The sequence below is a fragment of the Hypanus sabinus genome, chromosome X2, assembly GCF_030144855.1.
Source record: "Hypanus sabinus isolate sHypSab1 chromosome X2, sHypSab1.hap1, whole genome shotgun sequence".
NCBI classification, from domain to species: Eukaryota; Metazoa; Chordata; class Chondrichthyes; order Myliobatiformes; family Dasyatidae; genus Hypanus; species Hypanus sabinus.
The window spans coordinates 7,140,403-7,159,600 of NC_082739.1; the positions used below are offsets into that span (position 1 = coordinate 7,140,403).

Genomic DNA, 19,198 nt, shown 5'->3' on the forward strand with positions numbered 1-19,198 from the left:
TCATCCCTTAGCTTTACATGACAGAAGCTGATAGACTTAATTGCCTCCTTTCCAGAATCAATTTAAAAGAAACCATTCCAGGAAGAATGGTAGATTTACAAAAACTCTATATGGTCAATCTATTTTGCTGGTGCTGCTGGCAGAGGGTGGCTAGTTGTTAAAAGATACAGAGAGGGATATTTGACATCACTGGAATGGTAGTGGAGCACCCTCTGGTGTCTGGCAAGGAGATAATTTTGCACTGCAACAACGCAGCATCTCATTGGTTGTTTGGTTTCATTAACACATAAAACTGCACCTTCAAGCTTGATAAGGTTGATGGCCAGAGCATTATGATGAAGTGCCTCATTACCTTTGCTGCAGTTTGATTAGAATGAAGACGTACATTTATTTATTTTTCTTAAAATACAGCGTGGAACAGGCCCTGCTGGCCCAACAAGCCTCACCGCCCAGCGATACCCCAAATTAACCCTATCTTAATCACAGGGCAATTTACAATGGCTAATTAACCTACCAACCAGTACTGTGGGAGGAAACTGGAGCACCTGAAGGAAACCACTCAATCACGGGGAGAACATACAAACTCCTTACAGCCAGCAGCAGGATTTGGTGCGAGTGTAACATTTCTTCTTGCATGTTTCAGAAAAAGAGCTCAATCTTAAATCATACTGCATGGTTCTAATCAAACACTGATTTGGTTCCAGGTCCTCTGTGCATATACACATATCTTATGACATGCTGTTCAGACACAGGCAGCTATGAATTGCACCCAGCCTATGGAGAAACACACCTTCTGAAGACAGGCAAGGCCAGATTCCTTACATACACTGACCAGCCTGATGAAAGTCTGAGGCTGTAGCCCCAGCACATAAATCCTCCTAAAGTTAGGTCCCTTTATGGTTTCTACTTTCCCATCATTCACACTCAACCCTTCACTGCCCTTCAAGACTCTGGCTATCAAATTCAATCACAAATGCACTTTTCAAACTCCTTAGTTGATTGTGCACATCCTCCCAAACCCCCAGACACCCAAGCTGACCTTTCCACTCCATCATGTGCCTTCTTCAATTGCAAAACCTTTTCCCTCATCCCATGACCTCCTCGCAAACCTTCACCAGCACCATCATTGTGGCACAAGCAATGGAAAAACCTCAATGTACAACTTCTGCTGATGCACAGAGCACCTGCACAACAGAAAAATCCTGCAAACGACCCAGACACAAACTGTCACCATTTCAAAAAACATGCCTTTTGAGCCAGGGGGTGATTTCAAGTGGGTTTGAGTTGGAAAAAAATCTGTATTGAAAGGCTCACATGTTAAAATGTTTGGATGTTGTTGGCACAATAATCCTTTCAGATCTCATAGATAAGACCATAAGGTACAAGAGCAGAATTAGGCCATTTGGTCCACTGAGACTGCCCTGCCACTTAATCATAGCTAATCCAATTTTCCCTCTCAGCCCCAATCTCCTGCCTTCTCCCCGTATCCCTTCATGCCCTGACCAATCAAAAATTTATCAACCTCTGGTTAAATATACATAAAGAGTTGGCCTCCACAGGCTCACCACTCTCTTGCTAAAGGAGAGGCCTCTGGTCTTAGACTCTCCCACCACAGGAAACATCTTCTCCACATCCACTCTATCAAGGCCTTTCGCCATTCAATAGGTTTCAATGAGGTCACCCCTCATTCTTTTGAATTCTAGTGAATACAGGCTCAGAGCCATCAAACACTCTTCATACAACAAGCTATTCAATCCTAGAATCATTTTTGTGAACCTCCTTTGAACCCTCTCCAGTTTCAGCACATCCTTCCTAAGATAAAGGGCCCAAAATAGCTCACAATACTCCAACTGAGGTCTCACTAGTGCTTAATAAAGTATCAACGTTACATCCTTGTTTTTCTATTCTAATCCTCTTGAAATGATGCTAACTTTGCATTTGCCTTCCTCACCACAGGCTCAACCTGGAAATTAACCTTTAGGGAATCCTGCACAAGGACTCCCAAGTCCCTTTGTGCCTCTTTTTTTGTATTTTCTCTCCATTTAGAAAATAGTTAATCTTTTCATTTCTTCAACCAAAGTGCATGACCATACACTTCCTGACACTGTATTCCATCTGCCATTTCTCTGGACATTCTCCTAACCTGTCTGAGTCGTTCTGTAACCTCTCTGCTTCCTCAACACCACCTGCCCCTCCACCTATCTTCATATCATTTGCAAATGTGGCCACAAGAGCCATCAACTCCTTCATCCAATTCATTGATGTATAATGTAAAAAGAATCAGTCCCAACACAGACCACTTTGGAACACCACTAGTCACCAGCAGCCAACCAGAAAAAGCTCACTTTATTCCCACTCTTTGCCTCCTGCCAGTCAGCCACTGCTTTATCCACGTTAGAATCTTTCCTGTAGTACCATGAACTCATAGCTTGTTCAGAAGCCTCATGTGCAGCACCGTGACAAAGGCCTTCTGAAAATCCAAGTACGCAATATCAATCCATTCTCCTTTGTCTATCCTGCTTGCTATTTCTTCAGGGAAGATTTTTCCTTGCGAAAATCATGCGAATACGGCCTATTTTATCATGTGCTTCCAAGTACCCCGAGATCACATCCTTAATAATCAACTCCAACATCTTCCCAACCACTGAGATTAGGCTAACTGGCCTATAGTTTCCTTTCTTCTGCCTCTCTTCCCTTCTAAAAGAGTGAAGTGATAGTTCCAATTTTGCAGTCTTCCTGAACCATTCTAGAATCTAGTGAATCTTGAAAAAATATTACTAATGCCTCCATAATCTCTTCAGCCACCTCTTTTAGAACCCTGGGGAGTACACCATCTGGTCCAGATGACTTATCTACCTTCAGACCTTTCAGATTCCCAAGAACCTTCTCTCTGGTTATGGTAACTTCGCACACTTCATGCTCTCCGACACCTGGAACTTCCACCATACTCTAGTGTCTTTCACAGTGAAGGCTGATGCAAAATACTTATTCAGTTCATCCGTCATTTCCTTGTCCCCCAATACTACCTCTCCAGCATCGTTTTCCAGTGGTCCAATATCCACTTTCACCTCTCTTTTACACTTTATGTATCTAAAGAAACTTCTGGTATCCTCTTTAGTATTATTGGCTAGCTTACTTTTGTATTCCACCACTACCTTCTTAATGACTTTTTTAAAATTACCTTCTGTTGATTTTTTAAAAAGCTTCCCAATCCTCTAACTTCCCACTAATTTTTGTTCTATTATATGCCCTCTCTTTGGCTTTAACATCACTTGTTAGCCACAGTTGTGTCATCTTTCCTTTAGAATACTTCTTCCTCTTTGGGATGTATATATTCTGTACTTTCTGAATTGTTTCCAGAAATTCCAGCCATTGCTGCTCTGCCGATATCCCTGCCAGTGTTCTTTTCCAATCTATTCTGGCCAACTCCACTCTCATGCCTCTGTAATTCCCTTTACTCCACTCTTATACTCATACATCTGACTTTAGCTTCTCCTTCTCAAATTTCAGGGTGAATTCGATTATATTAACATCACTGTCTCCTTAGGGGTTTTTTTTGCCTTAAGCTGTCTTATCAATTCCGGTTCATTGCACAACACCCAATCCAGAATAGCTGATCCTCTAGTGGGTTCAACTACAAACTGCTCTAAAAAGCCATCCCATAGGCATTTGAGAAGTTCCCCTCCTGGAATCCTGCACCAACTTGATTTTCCCAATCTACCTGCATATTGAAATCCCCCATGACTATTGTAACATTGCCTATTTGGCATGCATTTTCTATCTCCCGTTGTAATTTGTAGACCACATCCTTACCACTGTTTGGGAGTCTGCATACAACTCCCGTCAGCGTCTCTTTACCCTTGCAGTTCCTTAGCCCTATCCACAATGATTCTACACCTTCCGACCCTATATCATCTCTTTCTAATGATTTGATTTTTTTTTTAAACCAACAGAGCAACACTACCTCCTCTGCATTAATAGGAAATGAAACAGCTGGAATTCTCACAAGGGGTTAACAAAATAATTGCAACATTTTAGAATTCATAGCATCTGAATTAAAACTAAAATGCAACATAAAGTTGTGTGAGCAACACTAAAACCAGTGGTACCTTGCATAGGAACGGCAGGTAATTTGTTTGACTGTTGAACCATGTTGTTTCGCAGAGTAGTGTGCCAACCACTTCTTATATTCAGAAAGACCCTGTCAACAAAGAGTGTTAGCAGAAGAAAAGCACAAGCTAAAGAAGTCAAACCACCATGTACAGTGATTAACAAATCCCCCATTTTCAATTCCATGGCATTGTTAATTACAATGTGTTTAAGGAGAAGTTAGATAAGCAGTGGAGGAAAAGGGAAACCAAAAACTGTTGGACGCATGCAACTGGACAAGCACTACAGAGCAAAGGAGTGAATACTGTGCTGCAAGGATTATTCTGATGAAAATAAATTCTATTTCTCTCTTTGTTGGCTTGTCTCACCTGTGAGGCACTTGCAAAGCATTTGCTTTATTTCAAACTTCCTGCATCTGATGCAGCTGATAGAGATGAGAGTGTACAGCATATAGTTACTTCTAATCTTTTCCCACAACACAGAGACCATGCTGCCTCCAAGAGTAATTATTGCCCTGTAAACCATTCACTCTCATATGCCCATCAACTCTGGCTTCATTTTCCTACCACCCACCAACACAAGAGGAAATTTACTATAACTAATTAACCTACTAACCAGTAAATCTTAGAGAAGCAGGAGGACATGCAAACTCCACACAGACAGGATTGAGACCATAAGACATAGAAGCAGAATTAGGCCATTCGACTCACTAAGCCTGCTCCATGACAGGACTGAACCTGAAGCTGAGAGGCAACAGCAATTCCTGCTGCACCATCCAGTTCAGAAACTAGTCTACACTCCAGTGGTATCAGACCTTTGAATGGACCTCTTGTACACTCCTGATGAACTCTTGAACCCTCAGCCTGCCTCATTATGGCCCTTCCACTTTTTTGGTCTTTGGATAATAGCTCAACTATACTGGTAAAGACTGGTGCTCCAGAATTAACCACCTTTTTATCCAAAGTATTCTAGGACAATCACAATCCTGACTTTGACCTAACAATATGGAGAGTGTGACAGTGTCTAAAGCTCCATCCAGCAGCAGTTTCTCTCCAATAACCTGCTCACTGATGCCAGAACAACTCAGCTCCAGAGCTCGGCACAGGTTTGGTCAAAAGAGGACAAAAGAGCTGAATTCCAATGGTGAGGTGGCGGTGACTGCCTTTGACACAAGACAGTGTTTGACTGAGTATGGCATCAAGGTCTCCTGGTAAGGCAATGGGCTTCAAGGGGGAAGCAATCCAATGGTGGGCATTGTCCCTCAAACAAAGGAAAGTAGATATAGTCGTTAGAGGTCAATCATCCCAGTCCCAGCACACTACAGCAGGGCACTGTCCTCAGCCCAACCACCTTCAGCTGCTTCATTATTCATCCTCCATGCATCATAAGAGCAGAAGCAGAGACACAAGCGCAAAGATGCTTCAACCTGGAGCAACACACAGAAGGCTGGAGTAACTTAGGTCAGGCAGCATCTACAGAAGGAAATGGACAATCAACATTTCAGGTTGACACATTTCATCTGGACTAATAGATAAAGGAAAGATAGCCAGGTGGAGGGAAGGGGCAGTGCAAGAGCTGGCAGGTGATAAATGGATCCAGATTAAGGAGGGGGGGTGCTGGTAAGGAAGATAAGGGAGAGTGGAAGCAATGAGAGAATGGTGTCAGAAGCAGGGAAGTGATAGGTGGAAGTGACAAAGAATTAAAGCTGGTGGAATGTTGTGGGAGAGGAAGGTGGAGCATGGAATTAAAGGAGGGAGGTGGGATGCAGAACTTGTGGGGTGAGTATGTGAGTGAGGGTCATTGAGCAAGGTAGAGTGGGGAATGAGATATGCTGATGGGGGCCAGGTGAATCAGAGGGAGAGAGAAAAGAGAAAAACGGCACAGGAGGAGCAGTTACCAGAATTTGGGGAAGCCATGCCACTATTTTGGATAAAGTTGAGACATTTGCAGACAATTGCACAACTTCCAACTCCATTACCAGCCCCTTAGCAATTGAAACAGTCCGTGCCTGCACATAGCAAGGCTTGGACTACATTCAGCTATGGGCTGATGTGGCAAATATCAGATATCAGAATTGCCACAACAATGCCGGGCAGACATGAAAGTAAGAAACATAGAAAACCTACAGCACAATACAGGCTCTTCAGCCCACGATGCTGTGCCAAACATGTACTTACTTAGAAATTACCTAGGGTTACCCATAGCCCTCTATTTTTCTGAGCTCCATCTACCTATCCAGGAGTCTCTTAAAAGACCCTATCGTATCCACCTCCACCACCGTCACTGGCAGCCCATTCCACGCATTCACCACTCTGTGTATAAAAAAACTTATCCCTGACATCTCCTCTGTACCTACTCCCCAGCACCTTAAAACTGTGCCCTCTCATGTTAGCCATTTCAGCCCTGGGAAAAAGCCTCTGACTATCCACATGATCAATGCCCCTCATCATCTTATATTCTATCAAGTCACCTCTCATCCTCCGCCGCTCCAAGGAGAACAGGCCGAGTTCACTCAACCTATTCTCATAGGGCATTCTCCCCAGTCCAGGAAGTGTCCTTGTAAATCTCCTCTGCACCCTTTCTATAGCTTCCACATCCTTCCTGTAGTGAGGCGACCAGAACTGAGCACAGTACTCCAAGTGGGGTCTGACCAGGGTCCTATATAGCTGCAACATTACCTCTCGGCTCCTAAATTCAATTCCATGGTTGAAGAAGGCCAATGAACCATATGCCTTCTTAACCAGAGTCAACCTGCACAGCAGCTTTGAGTGTCCTATGGACTCAGACCCCAAGATCCCTCTGATCCTCCACACTGCCAAGAGTCTTGTCACTGTCAATGTTCCACTATAACCTCTGACAGCCCTTCCCACTATCCACAACACCCCCAACCTTTGTGTCATCAGCAAATTTACTAACCCATCCCTCCACTTCCTCATCCAGGTCATTTATAAAAATCACAAAGAGTAGGGGTCCCAGAACAGATCCCTGAGGCACACCACTAGTCACTGACCTCCATGCAGAATATGACCCATCAACAACCACTCTTTGCCTTCTGTGCGCAAGCCAGTTCTGGATCCACAAAGCAATGTCCCCTTGGATCCCATGCCTCCTTACTTTCTCAATAAGCCTTGCATGGGATACCTTATCAAATGCCTTGCTGAAATCCATATACACTACACTGACTGCTCTACCTTCATCAATGTGTTTAGCCACATCCTCAAAAAATTCAATCAGGCTCATAAGGCATGACCTGCCCTTGACAAAGCCATGCTGACTATTCAAAATCATATTATACCTCTCCAAACGTTCATAAATCCTGCCTCTCAGGATCTGTTCGATCAACTTACCAACCACTGAAGTAAGACTCACTGATCTATAATTTCCTAGGCCATCTCTACTGCCTTTCTTGAACAAGGGAACAACATTCGCAATCCTCCAGAACCTCTCCAGTCCCCATTGATGATGTAAAGATCATTGCCAGAGGCTCAGCAATCTCCTCCCTCGCTTCCCACAGTAGCCTGGGGTACATCTCTTCCGGTCCCAGTGACTGATCCAACTTGATGCTTTCCAGAAGTTCCAGCACATCCTCTTTCTTAATATCTACATGCTCAAGCTTTTCAGTCTGCTGTAGGTCATCACTACAATTGCCAAGATCCTTTTCCATAGTGAATACTGAAGCAAAGTACTCATTAAGTACCTCTGCTATCTGCTCTGATTCCATACACACTTTTCCACTGTCACACTTGATTGGTCCTATTCTCTCATGCTTTATCCTCTTGCTCTTCACATAATTGTAGAATGCCTTGGGGTTTTCCTTAATCCTGTCTGCCAAGGCCTTCTCATGGCCCCTTCCAGCTCCCCTAATTTCATTCTTGAGCTCCTTCCTGCTAGCCTAATAATCTTCTAGATCTCTAGCATTACCTAGCTTTCTGAACCTTTCGTACGCTTTTATTTTCTTCTTGTCTAGATTTCCAACAGCCTTTGTACACCACGGTTCCTGTACCCTACCATCCTTTCCTTGTCTCATTGGAACATACCTATGCAGAACACCATGCAAATATCCCCTGAATATTTGCCACATTTCTGCCATACATTACCCTGAGAACATCTGTTCCCAATTTATGCTTCCAAGTTCCTGCCTGATAGCTTCATATTTCCCCTTACTCCAATTAAACACCTTCCTGTTTCCATCCCCCTCCAATGCTATGGTAAAGAAGATAGTATTGTGATCACTATCTCCAAAATGCTCTCCCACTGAGAGACCTGACACCTGAACAGGTTCACTTCCCAATACCAGATCAAGTGCAGCCTCTCCTGTTGTAGGCTTATCTAGATATTGTGTCAAGAAACCTTCCTGAACACACCTAACAAACACCACCCCATCTAAACCCCTTGGTCTAGGGGTTTAGTCAATATCTGGGAAATTAAAATCTCCCACCATGACAGCCCTGTTATTATTGCACCTTTCCAGAATCTGTCTCCCTATCTGCTCCTCTATGTCCCTGTTATTGTTGGGTGGTCTATAAAAAACACCCAGTAGAGTTATTGACCCCTTCCTGTTTCTAACTTCCACCCACAGAGACTCAGTAGACAATCCCTCCATGACATCCTCCTTTTCTGCAGCCGTGACACTATCTCTGATCAGCAATGCCACACCCCCACTCTTTTGCCTCCCTCCCTGTCCTTTCTGTAACATCTAAAGCCTGGCACTCTAAGTAGCCATTCTTGCCACTGAACCATCCAAGTCTCTGTAATGGCCACAACATCATAGATCCAAGTATTGATCCACGCCCTAAGCTCATCTGCTTTGTTTTTTTTTAAATTTCGTTTACGTCCAACTAACGGAATCCCACGTCGCCGGTGACGTCGCCACGTCTCATCAGCATAAATGAATTATTCATATTCCGCCACCCAGCGAACAATCAATTCAGCCCCTTCTCGCTTCTTCTCCTCCTCTTCCACCACGGGAGGATTTTTTGTTGTGTTTATCGACTACCTCTCTTTTCCTCCACTTGACAGTTTTTTTTCCAGCAAAGAAAAATCCAAAATGGCAACCTTAAAAGGTTCAATTGTCAAGTTTGTGGAACTTATAGGGTGCAGACATAAATCCTGCGCCGGCGGCTCGTGTTCGGATAAAGCAGCACGACTGTTTCTCTTAAAAAATAAAAAAAACACTTTGAAAGCTGTTTCCCTTCTTAAAGCCTGACTCCTCGAAACAGCCCTGCAGCCACAAACGCACACTCGCTCTGTCTCCATCTGCTTTGTTCATGATGCTTCTTGCATTAAAATAGACACATCTCAAACCTTTGGTCTGAGCGCATCCCTTCTCTATCACCTGCCTGTCCTCCCTCTCGCACTGTCTCCAAGCTTTCTTTATTTGTGAGCCAACAGCTCCTTCCTCCGTCACTTCAATTCAGTTCCACCCCGCCAGCAATTCTAGTTTCGGCCCAAAATGTCGACAGTGCTTCTTCCTATAGATGCTGCTTGGCCTGCTGCGTTCCACCAGCATTTTGTGTGTGTTGCTTGAATTTCCAGCATCTGCAGATTTCCTCATGTTTGCTAGTTTTAACTCTCCCCAATAGCCTTAGCAAACCTTCCAGCCAGGATTTTGGTCCCTCTGGGATTCAAGTGCAACCTGTCCTTTTTGTAAAGTCACACCTGCCCCAAAAGAGGTCCCAATGATCCAGAAATCTGAACCCCTGCCCCCTGCTCCAATCCCTCAGCCACATATTTATCCTCCACTTCACTCTATTCTTATGCTCGCTGTCGTGTGGCACAGGCAGTAATCTCGAGATTACTGCCTTTGAGGTCCTGCTTCTCAACTTCCTTCCTAACTCCCTGTAGTCTGTTTTCAGGACCTCTTCCCTATGTCATTGGTACTTTGTCACTATCATTTCCTGTCAGAGCCACCTTATATTCAGGTACTCCTGCACCTAGTGTCACTTTATGGACATACAAACAGTTTACTACAGGGGTTCCCAACCTGGGGTCCACCAACCCCTCAGTTAATGGTGGAGATCCATGGCATAAAAAAGGTTGGGAACACCTGGACTATTATGTCAACTAATTTTATGTATATATAGCCACACTCAAACAGATACTTGTATATTTTGTTTTATAAGATTGCTTTAATATTTATAATTATTGTGTTTATTGTATTTTATTGTGTTCTTTATTGTGCATCAGATTGGGAGTAATAATTATTTTGTTCTCCTTTGCATGTGTATACTGAAGAATGATGATAAACAATCTTGAAACTTGGAATATCCCCACAGATCTGTTGGTTCTTGCACCTCTAGATCGTGTGGCCCTTTCTCAACCTTCCTATCAAAATGTAATGCTTTTTCTTTCTCAGCAGTAAGTTGGATCTGCTCTCTAGCCACATTCCTTTAGTCTGTCTTTACCTCACTGTTCAGAATCAGAATCAGAATCAGGTTTATTATCACCGGCATGTGATGTGAAATTTGTTAACTTAGCAGCAGCAGTTCAATGCAATACATAATATAGAAGAAAGAGAAAAAATAAATAAAATAAAACATAATAATAAATAAACAAGTAAATCAATTATGTATATTGAATAGATTATTTAAAAATGTGCAAAAACAGAAACATTGTGTATTAAAAAAGTGAGGTAGTGTCCAAAGCTTCAAAGTCCATATCAGAATTGGATGTGTTACGAGTGATGAATAGACCTGATGGACAATGGGGTACAGAGTTAACCATCCCCCCCTGAGAAACACGAACTATTACTGTTGCTTTGCTGACCATGAGAAAGAGAGACGGAAAAACAAGCAAGAACATCGGTGACAGATAAGAGAGAGGGGGAAATTGCTGATTAACTGTATTGTGACTCCTTTTTGAATTATTTACTGTTTCACTGCAAGGACAATAGTTTGCTCATAAACATTCCTCAGTGGACTGAAGGAGTGGCCTTATTTGATGGACACAGTCATTCAGGAGTGATGGATAGCCGAGTCCCCGTGAGTAGGGATAAAAGACAGCTCTGGAGAGACACCCTCCAGACACGCCAGTGGACACTGATTGAGTGTTGGAACCCACAAGAAAGGTGGGGGCTTCAAAGACCAAACCAGGAGGTCGGTCATTAAGGCTATCAGTGTTAAAGCAGGGCCGATGGGGACTTGTGTGTGTGTCCACTCGTGCCAGAGTGATGAGTCCACCACAGAAGAACGGTCTAGCAGAAGGACGGAGAGGTCATAACTGAATGACCACACCGATACGACGGATTAAGAAAGCAAAGGAAGGTTTGCCTGACTGTAGCTGTTACATCTCACTCGCTCTCTCTCTCTCTCTCCAACGATTACAATACAACAACTATAACTACATCAGCACTCATGAACTGAACTTTATATTTTTCTATGACAATTTATTTACCCCTAGACATCGGTAGAGCTGGTTTTTTATTGATTATTATTATTCCTACAACTTTTAGGTTTATTACTGCTAACTGGTTTTATATGTATATTTGCATTATTGATATGGTTTTGCTTATTTTTATTAATAAACACCTTTAGTATAGTACCACCAGACTCCAACGAATCCTTCTTTCTCTGCTGGTTAGACACCCAGTTACAGGGTACGTAACAGGTTCCCACCCCACCCCCCGTAGTTCTAGGTTAACCTTTCTCCAATAGCCTTAGCAAAACTCCCTGCCAGGATATTCGTCCCCCTCGGATTCATATGCAACCTGGCCTTTTTGTACAGGTCACGTCTGCCCCAAAAGATGTCCCAATGATCCAGAAATCTGAATCCCTGCCCCCTGCTCCAATCCCTCAGCCACTCATTTATCGTCCAGCTCACTCTACTCCTATACTCACTGTCGTGTGGCACAGGCAGTAATCCCAAGATTACTACCTTCGAAGTCCTGCTTCTCATCTTCCTTCCCAACTCCCTGTAGTCTGTTTTCAGGACCTCCTCCCTTTTCCTACCTACGTCGTCGGTACCAATATGTAACACGACCTCTGGCTGTTCACCCTCCCACCAGGATATCATGGACACGATCAGAAACACTCCAGACACTGGCAGCTCGGAGGCAAACTACCATCCATGTTTCTTTCTTGCATCCACAGAATCGCCTGTCTGACCCCCTAACTATATAGGCCCCTATCACTGCTGCCTTCTTCCTTTCCCTACCCTTCTGAGCCACAGGGCCAGACTCTGCAAGAGGCTCGACCACTGTTGCCTCCCCCAGGTAGGCTGTCCCTCCCAACAGCTCTCAAATAGGAGTACAGGTGTCCCCCGTTTTACGAACGTTCGCTTTATGACCTCGCTGTTACGAAAGACCTACATTAGTTATCTGTTTTCACTAACAGAAGGTGTTTTCACTGTTACGAAAAAAGGCAGCGCGTGCCCCGAGCAGCCGAGCTCCTCCCCCGGAACTGCATTCTAGCCACCATTGCTTAAACACGTGCCTGTGAGCATCTGTGCTTTATGTCGATTTATTTTGTGCATCCATTAGCAAGATGAGTTCCAAGGTATCGGAAAAGCCTAAAAGAGCGCGTAAGGGTGTTACACTTAGCGTAAAACTAGACATAATAAGGCGTTTCGATCATGGTGAACGAAGTAAGGATATAGTGAGTTTGGCTGAGGGTTTGTGGAAGTTGACGAGGATGAGATTTTGGCATCCCATGACCAAGAACTGACAGATGAAGAGCTGATGAAGAGGAAAGAATAACAATCAAAACCGAACGCAGTAGCGAACAGCCCGAAAGTGAAGACGTCTAGGAACTGAACATGAGGCAATTGCATGAGATTTTCGCTGCAATTGACAACGCTGCAATGATTGCAGAAAAGTATGACTTTAATTTTGAAAGGGTACGTAGATTTAGGGCATTGTTTGAGCACTTACAAAGAACTGTATGATAGAAAAATGTGCGAGGCTAAGCAGTCAAGCATACCGTCGTTTTTCAAGCCTTCCACATCAGCCACAGCAGACGACAAACCTCGACCTTCGACAGTGAGGCAGGCAGGCAGACATGGAAGAAGGTGACCTGCCTGCCCTGAAGGAAACAGACGACAATGAGATGACACCCCAGTCTCCTCTACCTCCCACCACCCCAACCTCCGACGACTCAGCCTAACACACCATCATCAGTGTGTTCACAGTCTTCCCGATTCCAGTGAGTGAAACTACACTGTACGTACATTATTTCTACTTTATATAGACTGTGTATTTTTGTGTTATTTGGTATGATTTGGCAGATTCATAGCTTAAAGGTTACTGGAAAGAGTGCTTCTACCGAGAGTGCTTGCGCCGCGAGTGCTGCTGAGAGTGCTTGTGTGAGATTTTCACTACGGTGGACAGTGCTGCAATGATTGCAGAAAAGTATTCCTACTTTATTATAGGGTATCAAATTATCAGATCATTCCTGCTTTTACCATATGTTACTATTATTTTAGGTTTTGTGTGTTATTTGGCATGATTTGGTAGGTTATTTTTTGGGTCTGGGAATGCTCACAAATTTTTCCCATAAAAATAAATGGTAATTGCTTCTTCACTTCATGACATTCTGGCTTACGAACCATTTCATAAGAATGCTCTACCTTCGGACAGTGGGGGAATCCTGTACTTATTGTTAAGGGGGACAGCCACAGGGGTACTCTCTGGTTTTCTGAATCTTGCCCTTCCCTCCCCTGACTGTGACCTATTTGTCTCCTAAGGTCCCGATGTGACTACTTGCCTATAGCTCCTCTGTATCACCTCCTCACCTTCCCCTGACCAGATGAAGGTCATCAAATCTCCAGTTCCCTCACCCGGTCCCTAAGCAGCTGAAACTCGATGCACCTGGCACAGACATGGCTTTCCGGGAGTCTCCCGGACTTCCCACATCTGACACCCAGTACAGAGGAGTAGAGATAGAGGACGTTCATTTCTGCCCTAAATGGCAGCAGCATAACAGGTAGTAATTGACTCACAGAAAGGATAGGAGGGACTTAGTCTTGGAAACAGGATTTAACTCCTTACCAAAACACAGTGTGCGCACAAACCTTAGACCAACACTCAGAAGGAGCCCTGAACCCCAGAGAACAAGGGAACTGCCAACTGACAGGTTGTAAACTGTGAAAGTTGTGAGTGCTTGTACTTTGTCTTTGGAAATAAATGTTTGAATAAAGCCAAGATTACCTTTCACCAGTTGTCAGTTGTGTCTAATATAATTAATTATCAGGCACAACACCTTAAATTTCTATCACCCAGTAGCACTCATATCGACAGTGATGAAATGCCTTGAGAGGTTGGTCATGAGTAGACTGAACTCCTGCCTCAGCAAGGACCTGGAACCATTGCAATTTGCCTATCGCCACAATAGATCAATGGCAGACACAATCTCAGTGGCTCTCCACACAGCTTTAGACCACCTGGACAACACAAACACCTACGTCAGGATGCTGTTCATCGACTATAGCTCAGCATTTAATACCATCATTCCCACCATCCTGACTGATAAGTTACAGAACCTGGGCCTCTGTACCTCCCTCTGCAATTGGATCCTTGACTTCCTAACCAGAAGGCCACAATCTGTGCAGATTGGTAATAATACCTCCTCCTCGCTGATGATCAACACTGGTTCACCTCAGAGGTGTGTGCTTAGCCCACTGCTCTTCCCTCTATAGGCTAGGCATAGCTCAAATACCATCTATAAATTTGCTGACGATACAACCATTGTTAGTAGAATCTCAGGTGGTGACGAGAAAGCATTCAGGAGCAACATATGCCAACTAGTGGAGTAGTGTCACAGCAACAAGCTGGCACTCAACATCAGTAAGACGAAAGAGCTGATTGTGGACTTCCGGAAGGGTAAGACAAAGGAACACATATCAATCCTAAGAGGGATCAGAAGTTGAGACAGTGAGCAGTTTCAAGTTCCTGCATGTCAAGATCTCGGAGGATCTAACCTAGTCCCAACATATCGATGCAGCTACAAAGAAGGCAAGACAGCAACTATAATTCATTAGAAGTTTAAAGAGATTTGGTATGTCAACAAAAACTTCCGTAGATGTATCGTGGAGAGCATTCTGACCCTAACGCTTTGTCTGGTATGGGGGAGGTGGGGGGGGGCTACTGCACAGGATTAAAAGAAGCTGCAGAGGGTCATAAATTTAGTTGGCTCCACTTGGGTACTAGCCTACAAAATACCCAGGACATCTTCAAAGAGCGGTGTCTCAGAAAAGCAGCGTTCAGGGCATGCCTTTTTCTCATAGTTACCATCAGGTAGGAGGTACAGAACCCTGAAGGCACACACTCAGTGATTCAGAAACAGCTTCTTCCCCTCCACCATCCAATCCTAAATGGACATTAAACCCTTGAACACTACCTCACTTTTTAAAATATATAGTATTTCTGCTTTTGCATGATTTTTAATCTATTCAATATACATATACTATAATTTATTTACTTATTTATTTTTCTTTCTATATTATGTATTGCATAGAATGGCTGCTGCTAAGTTAACAAATTTCACAACACATGCCAATGATTCCTCCCTTCCTTCCACCACCGATGCTCACTGCCTACAGTCTTCCCCATCTACAAACTACCCCACATTTATTTGCTTAGGCCACTCAGACATCACTTTCCAAACCAGCAACAATGACAGACAATAGCTTCAACAAAAATGGAATGTTCTCCTCTGAGACTCATGCCATCTTGTCTTGGAAACATATCATTGCCCATTAACAGTCAATCATCATTTCTGCATCCAAACCATGGAACATCCTCCCCAGAACCAATAATGCGGGGGGGGGGGGGTACCTTCACTAGAAAGTCTACAATCGTTCAAGGACGTGATTCACCATCATTGTCTCAAGAGCAATTAGAGATGGGTAATAAATGCTAGCCTTAAATGTGAAGCCTAGGTCCCAAAAAAAAACTTTAAAATATTCAAGCTCGTGTTTCTAGATCAATGAATGATAATGCTGGATTGTATTTTACCACAGCTTAAGACCTCAGTGCTGAAGTATGCCTGTGCACCAGTTTCACTCTTCCACATTCAGCAAAAATAACTGCCCTCCCAAATTTTGCAAAATTAAGGAATCCAGCTGTCAAGAAAATATTTCTTACACCCGTATTTGGAACCTTACTTTGTAATAAATGTGTCCAAGGTTCTCAACATACCATCTGATAAATAGGTCTTTGACTACAGAACATGGTGTTGCTGCACTGACAGGTCTTGTCAGGACAAGGTAATTATTTGCAAAGTTCTGCCTCAGACTTGCATGTTAAGAGCTGCCAGAAACTTAGGGCAACAACAGTTTAGCAAAACATCCCGATGTTTACAGGGCTCTTGTCAGACAAAAATCTAACATCTAACCATGTAGGTGTTTGTTTAGGTGGCTCAAAACTGATTCAAGGAACTAGCTTTCAGAAAAATGTTAAAGAGGCGAACTGCTCCAGGAGGGAGCACCAGAATTTAGGACTTAGGACATTAAAGCCAATGGAATTTGGAGACGCAGATTGGTCATTGGGATGTTGAGTTCAAGGTGGTTACAGAGATCAAAATGGTTTGGGTTATAAAAGATATTTTAAAATAGAGATTACTAATGTATAAGGTTATTCAGTCCAAAATTCTCCTCTTTTTTGCATCATCCACTACAATTATACAGTTGTGCCTACAAAACTATCACTGGTCATTTCCATTAAACAATAGCATCAGCTCATTATACCCAGTCTCTGAAAACAACATGCTGGATGCTATCGACAAGGATGAATTGCTAGCCATTAATCTCCCCAAGTCTAATTCTGTGTTCCCTGAACATTCCACTTGCCTGTTTGATGTCATGGCTAAAGTTAGGAGCAGAGAAAGAGAAACTGTGGGACAGAGTACATTGCTATAAGTGGCAGCAATCCACACCCAAAAGCAGAGTTTGTTGTCGAGTCTTACCACTTGACCGATGAGCTGGAATCCTGTTGGCAACTTCATTCCAAATACTGGGATATTTGTCTTGTTGATGAGCCATTCCTGAAATGAAAATAAGGTTTCAATCGTCACAAAGAGTTATAAAGCAATACAATATGTATACACAGGGCCTTCGGCCTACTGAATCCATGCAGTCTACATTGTCCACCCAGCAAGTCCCAATTCCCAGCATTCTCCCCATATCCCTAAGGAAATAGTTTTGTTCTTTGTAAGTACGCAAAGGAACTCAAAATCCTGTAACAAAATAGCTCACTTATCCGTTTTTTCCTTTTATCATTCTCATTGTCTCCTCTTATGATCTAAGGGCCACACAGGGACTTCGCTGTACACAGCAGCAAAACAAGTACCTCAGAGGGAAATACACTCAGATCTAAATTTAAAAAATGATCAAAAATTCAAGCCCCATCTTACAAAATTTAGGGAGACATACAGGAAAACAGTACCACTGGAGAAGTCATCTTTCTGTAAAAGACATTTGGATAGGACATGTTCCCTCCCAATTCAACACATTAGGTTCTGTTAGTGGTTTTTCCCTCTGTGCTGATATAACCAATTAACATTCATTTGTTTTTGCACTTTTTAAAATATATATTCTTAATTTAATTTATAGTAATTTTTTATGTATTACACTGTACTATTACCATAAAACAACAAATTTTATGATAAAAGTCAATGAGAATAACGTTCTGTTGTTTTTCCTGATGAAGGGTCTCGGCCCGAAATGTCGTCAGCACTTCTCCCTATAGATGCTGCCTGGCCTGCTGTGTTCCACCAGCATTTTTTGGGTGTTCTGCTGTTTTTGGAACTTTGGATAAATTGTCCAAAACATCTGCGAAAAAACAACCACAGTATTTGGGCGAATATAGATCTTTCTGTTACTCCTCTTAAAAGAGTCAACAGAAAATGAAGAATGCAAGATATTATCAAAGCACATTCTCTGACTGGGCCTGTCATGATTTAAAGCAAACCAGCCTGTTCCTAACCACCTGAACCACTATTCAAGATCAAATTTCAAGAAAACCATCTGACTGATCTGGTAAATCCTGACAAAGCCCAATTGTTTTTGTTTATTATGTCCGAGTTTCATGAGTGCAGGGATTTAAGACAGCAGTATAAGATTACATTGGGGCATGCTCTTTCCCTACTATTTACAATTTTGTAATTTATTTTTTTTTATTGAAGTTCATCATCAAACAAACATTTCCATTAGATGTATTTCAGACATTGTACCTATATATCATATAACCATATATATGTATATATCACAAATCTCCACAAAGTATTTATCTAAGGTATATACTCATAATAAAGAGTGGAAAGAAAAAACAAGCAAAAGGAAAGAATTATGTACATGTAGGGAGTGATTTTTTTTTTAAAAACAACAGCGATAGTTTTAGGGGACTCTATAGTTAGGGGGGCAGATAGGAGATTTTGTGGGGCAGATCGGGAGTCTCAGATGGTATGTTGCCTCCCTGGTGCCAGGGTCCGGGACATCTCAGATCGGGTGCAGGCTATTCTTGAGAGTGAGGGCATGAATCCAGATGTAGTGGTCCATGTAGGGACCAATGATGTAGGTAAGGTGAGTGAGGGGGTCCTGCTGAGAGAATTCAGGGAGTTAGGAGTGAAGCTGAAAGGCAGGACCTCCAGGGTGACAATCTCGGGATTGCTACCTGTGCCACGTGTGAGTGAGGCGAAGAATAGAATGATTATGCACATTAATACGAGGCTGAGAGCATGGTGCAGGAAGGAAGGGTTCAGGTTTTTGGATAATTGGTCTTTGTTCCAGGGACATTGGGATCTGTTTCGAAGGGATGGTCTACATCTGAACCGGAGGGGTACTAACATTCTTGCAGGAGTATTTGCCAGTGCTGCTCGGGGGGGTTTAAACTAGATGTGCAGGGGGCAGGGATCCAGATCCAGAGGGTTGGTCAGAAGGTGCATGGGATTAAATGTGTACAAGGTTTGGGTGATCTTGAGAAGGTCATCAAAATTCAGGGTGCAATTTGCCCGATGAAAGTTCAAGGAGCTGGGTTAGGTACAGTAGACAGAGTTTTAAGCAAAGAGAGGAGGAATGGGCTAAGAATTCTATACTTGAATGTGCGTAGTGTCAGAAATAAGACAGATGAGCTTGAAGCTCAGATGAAAATGGGGAACTA

The 19,198-nt window shown here is 43.1% G+C and overlaps 1 protein-coding gene across 2 annotated transcripts in view; it reads right to left on the reverse strand.

Annotated features, from left to right (window-relative positions):
* gkup (glucuronokinase with putative uridyl pyrophosphorylase) overlaps positions 1-19,198 on the reverse strand; it is an 88,699-nt gene that overhangs the window by 42,610 nt on the left and 26,891 nt on the right. For both annotated transcript variants that reach the window (XM_059956861.1, XM_059956860.1), the window contains exons 8-9: positions 17,007-17,084; positions 4,110-4,201 (exon numbers count right to left, since the gene is read on the reverse strand). In XM_059956861.1, coding sequence (XP_059812844.1) covers positions 4,110-4,201; positions 17,007-17,084 — 170 coding nt within the window. The remainder of the gene's footprint in view (positions 1-4,109; positions 4,202-17,006; positions 17,085-19,198) is intronic.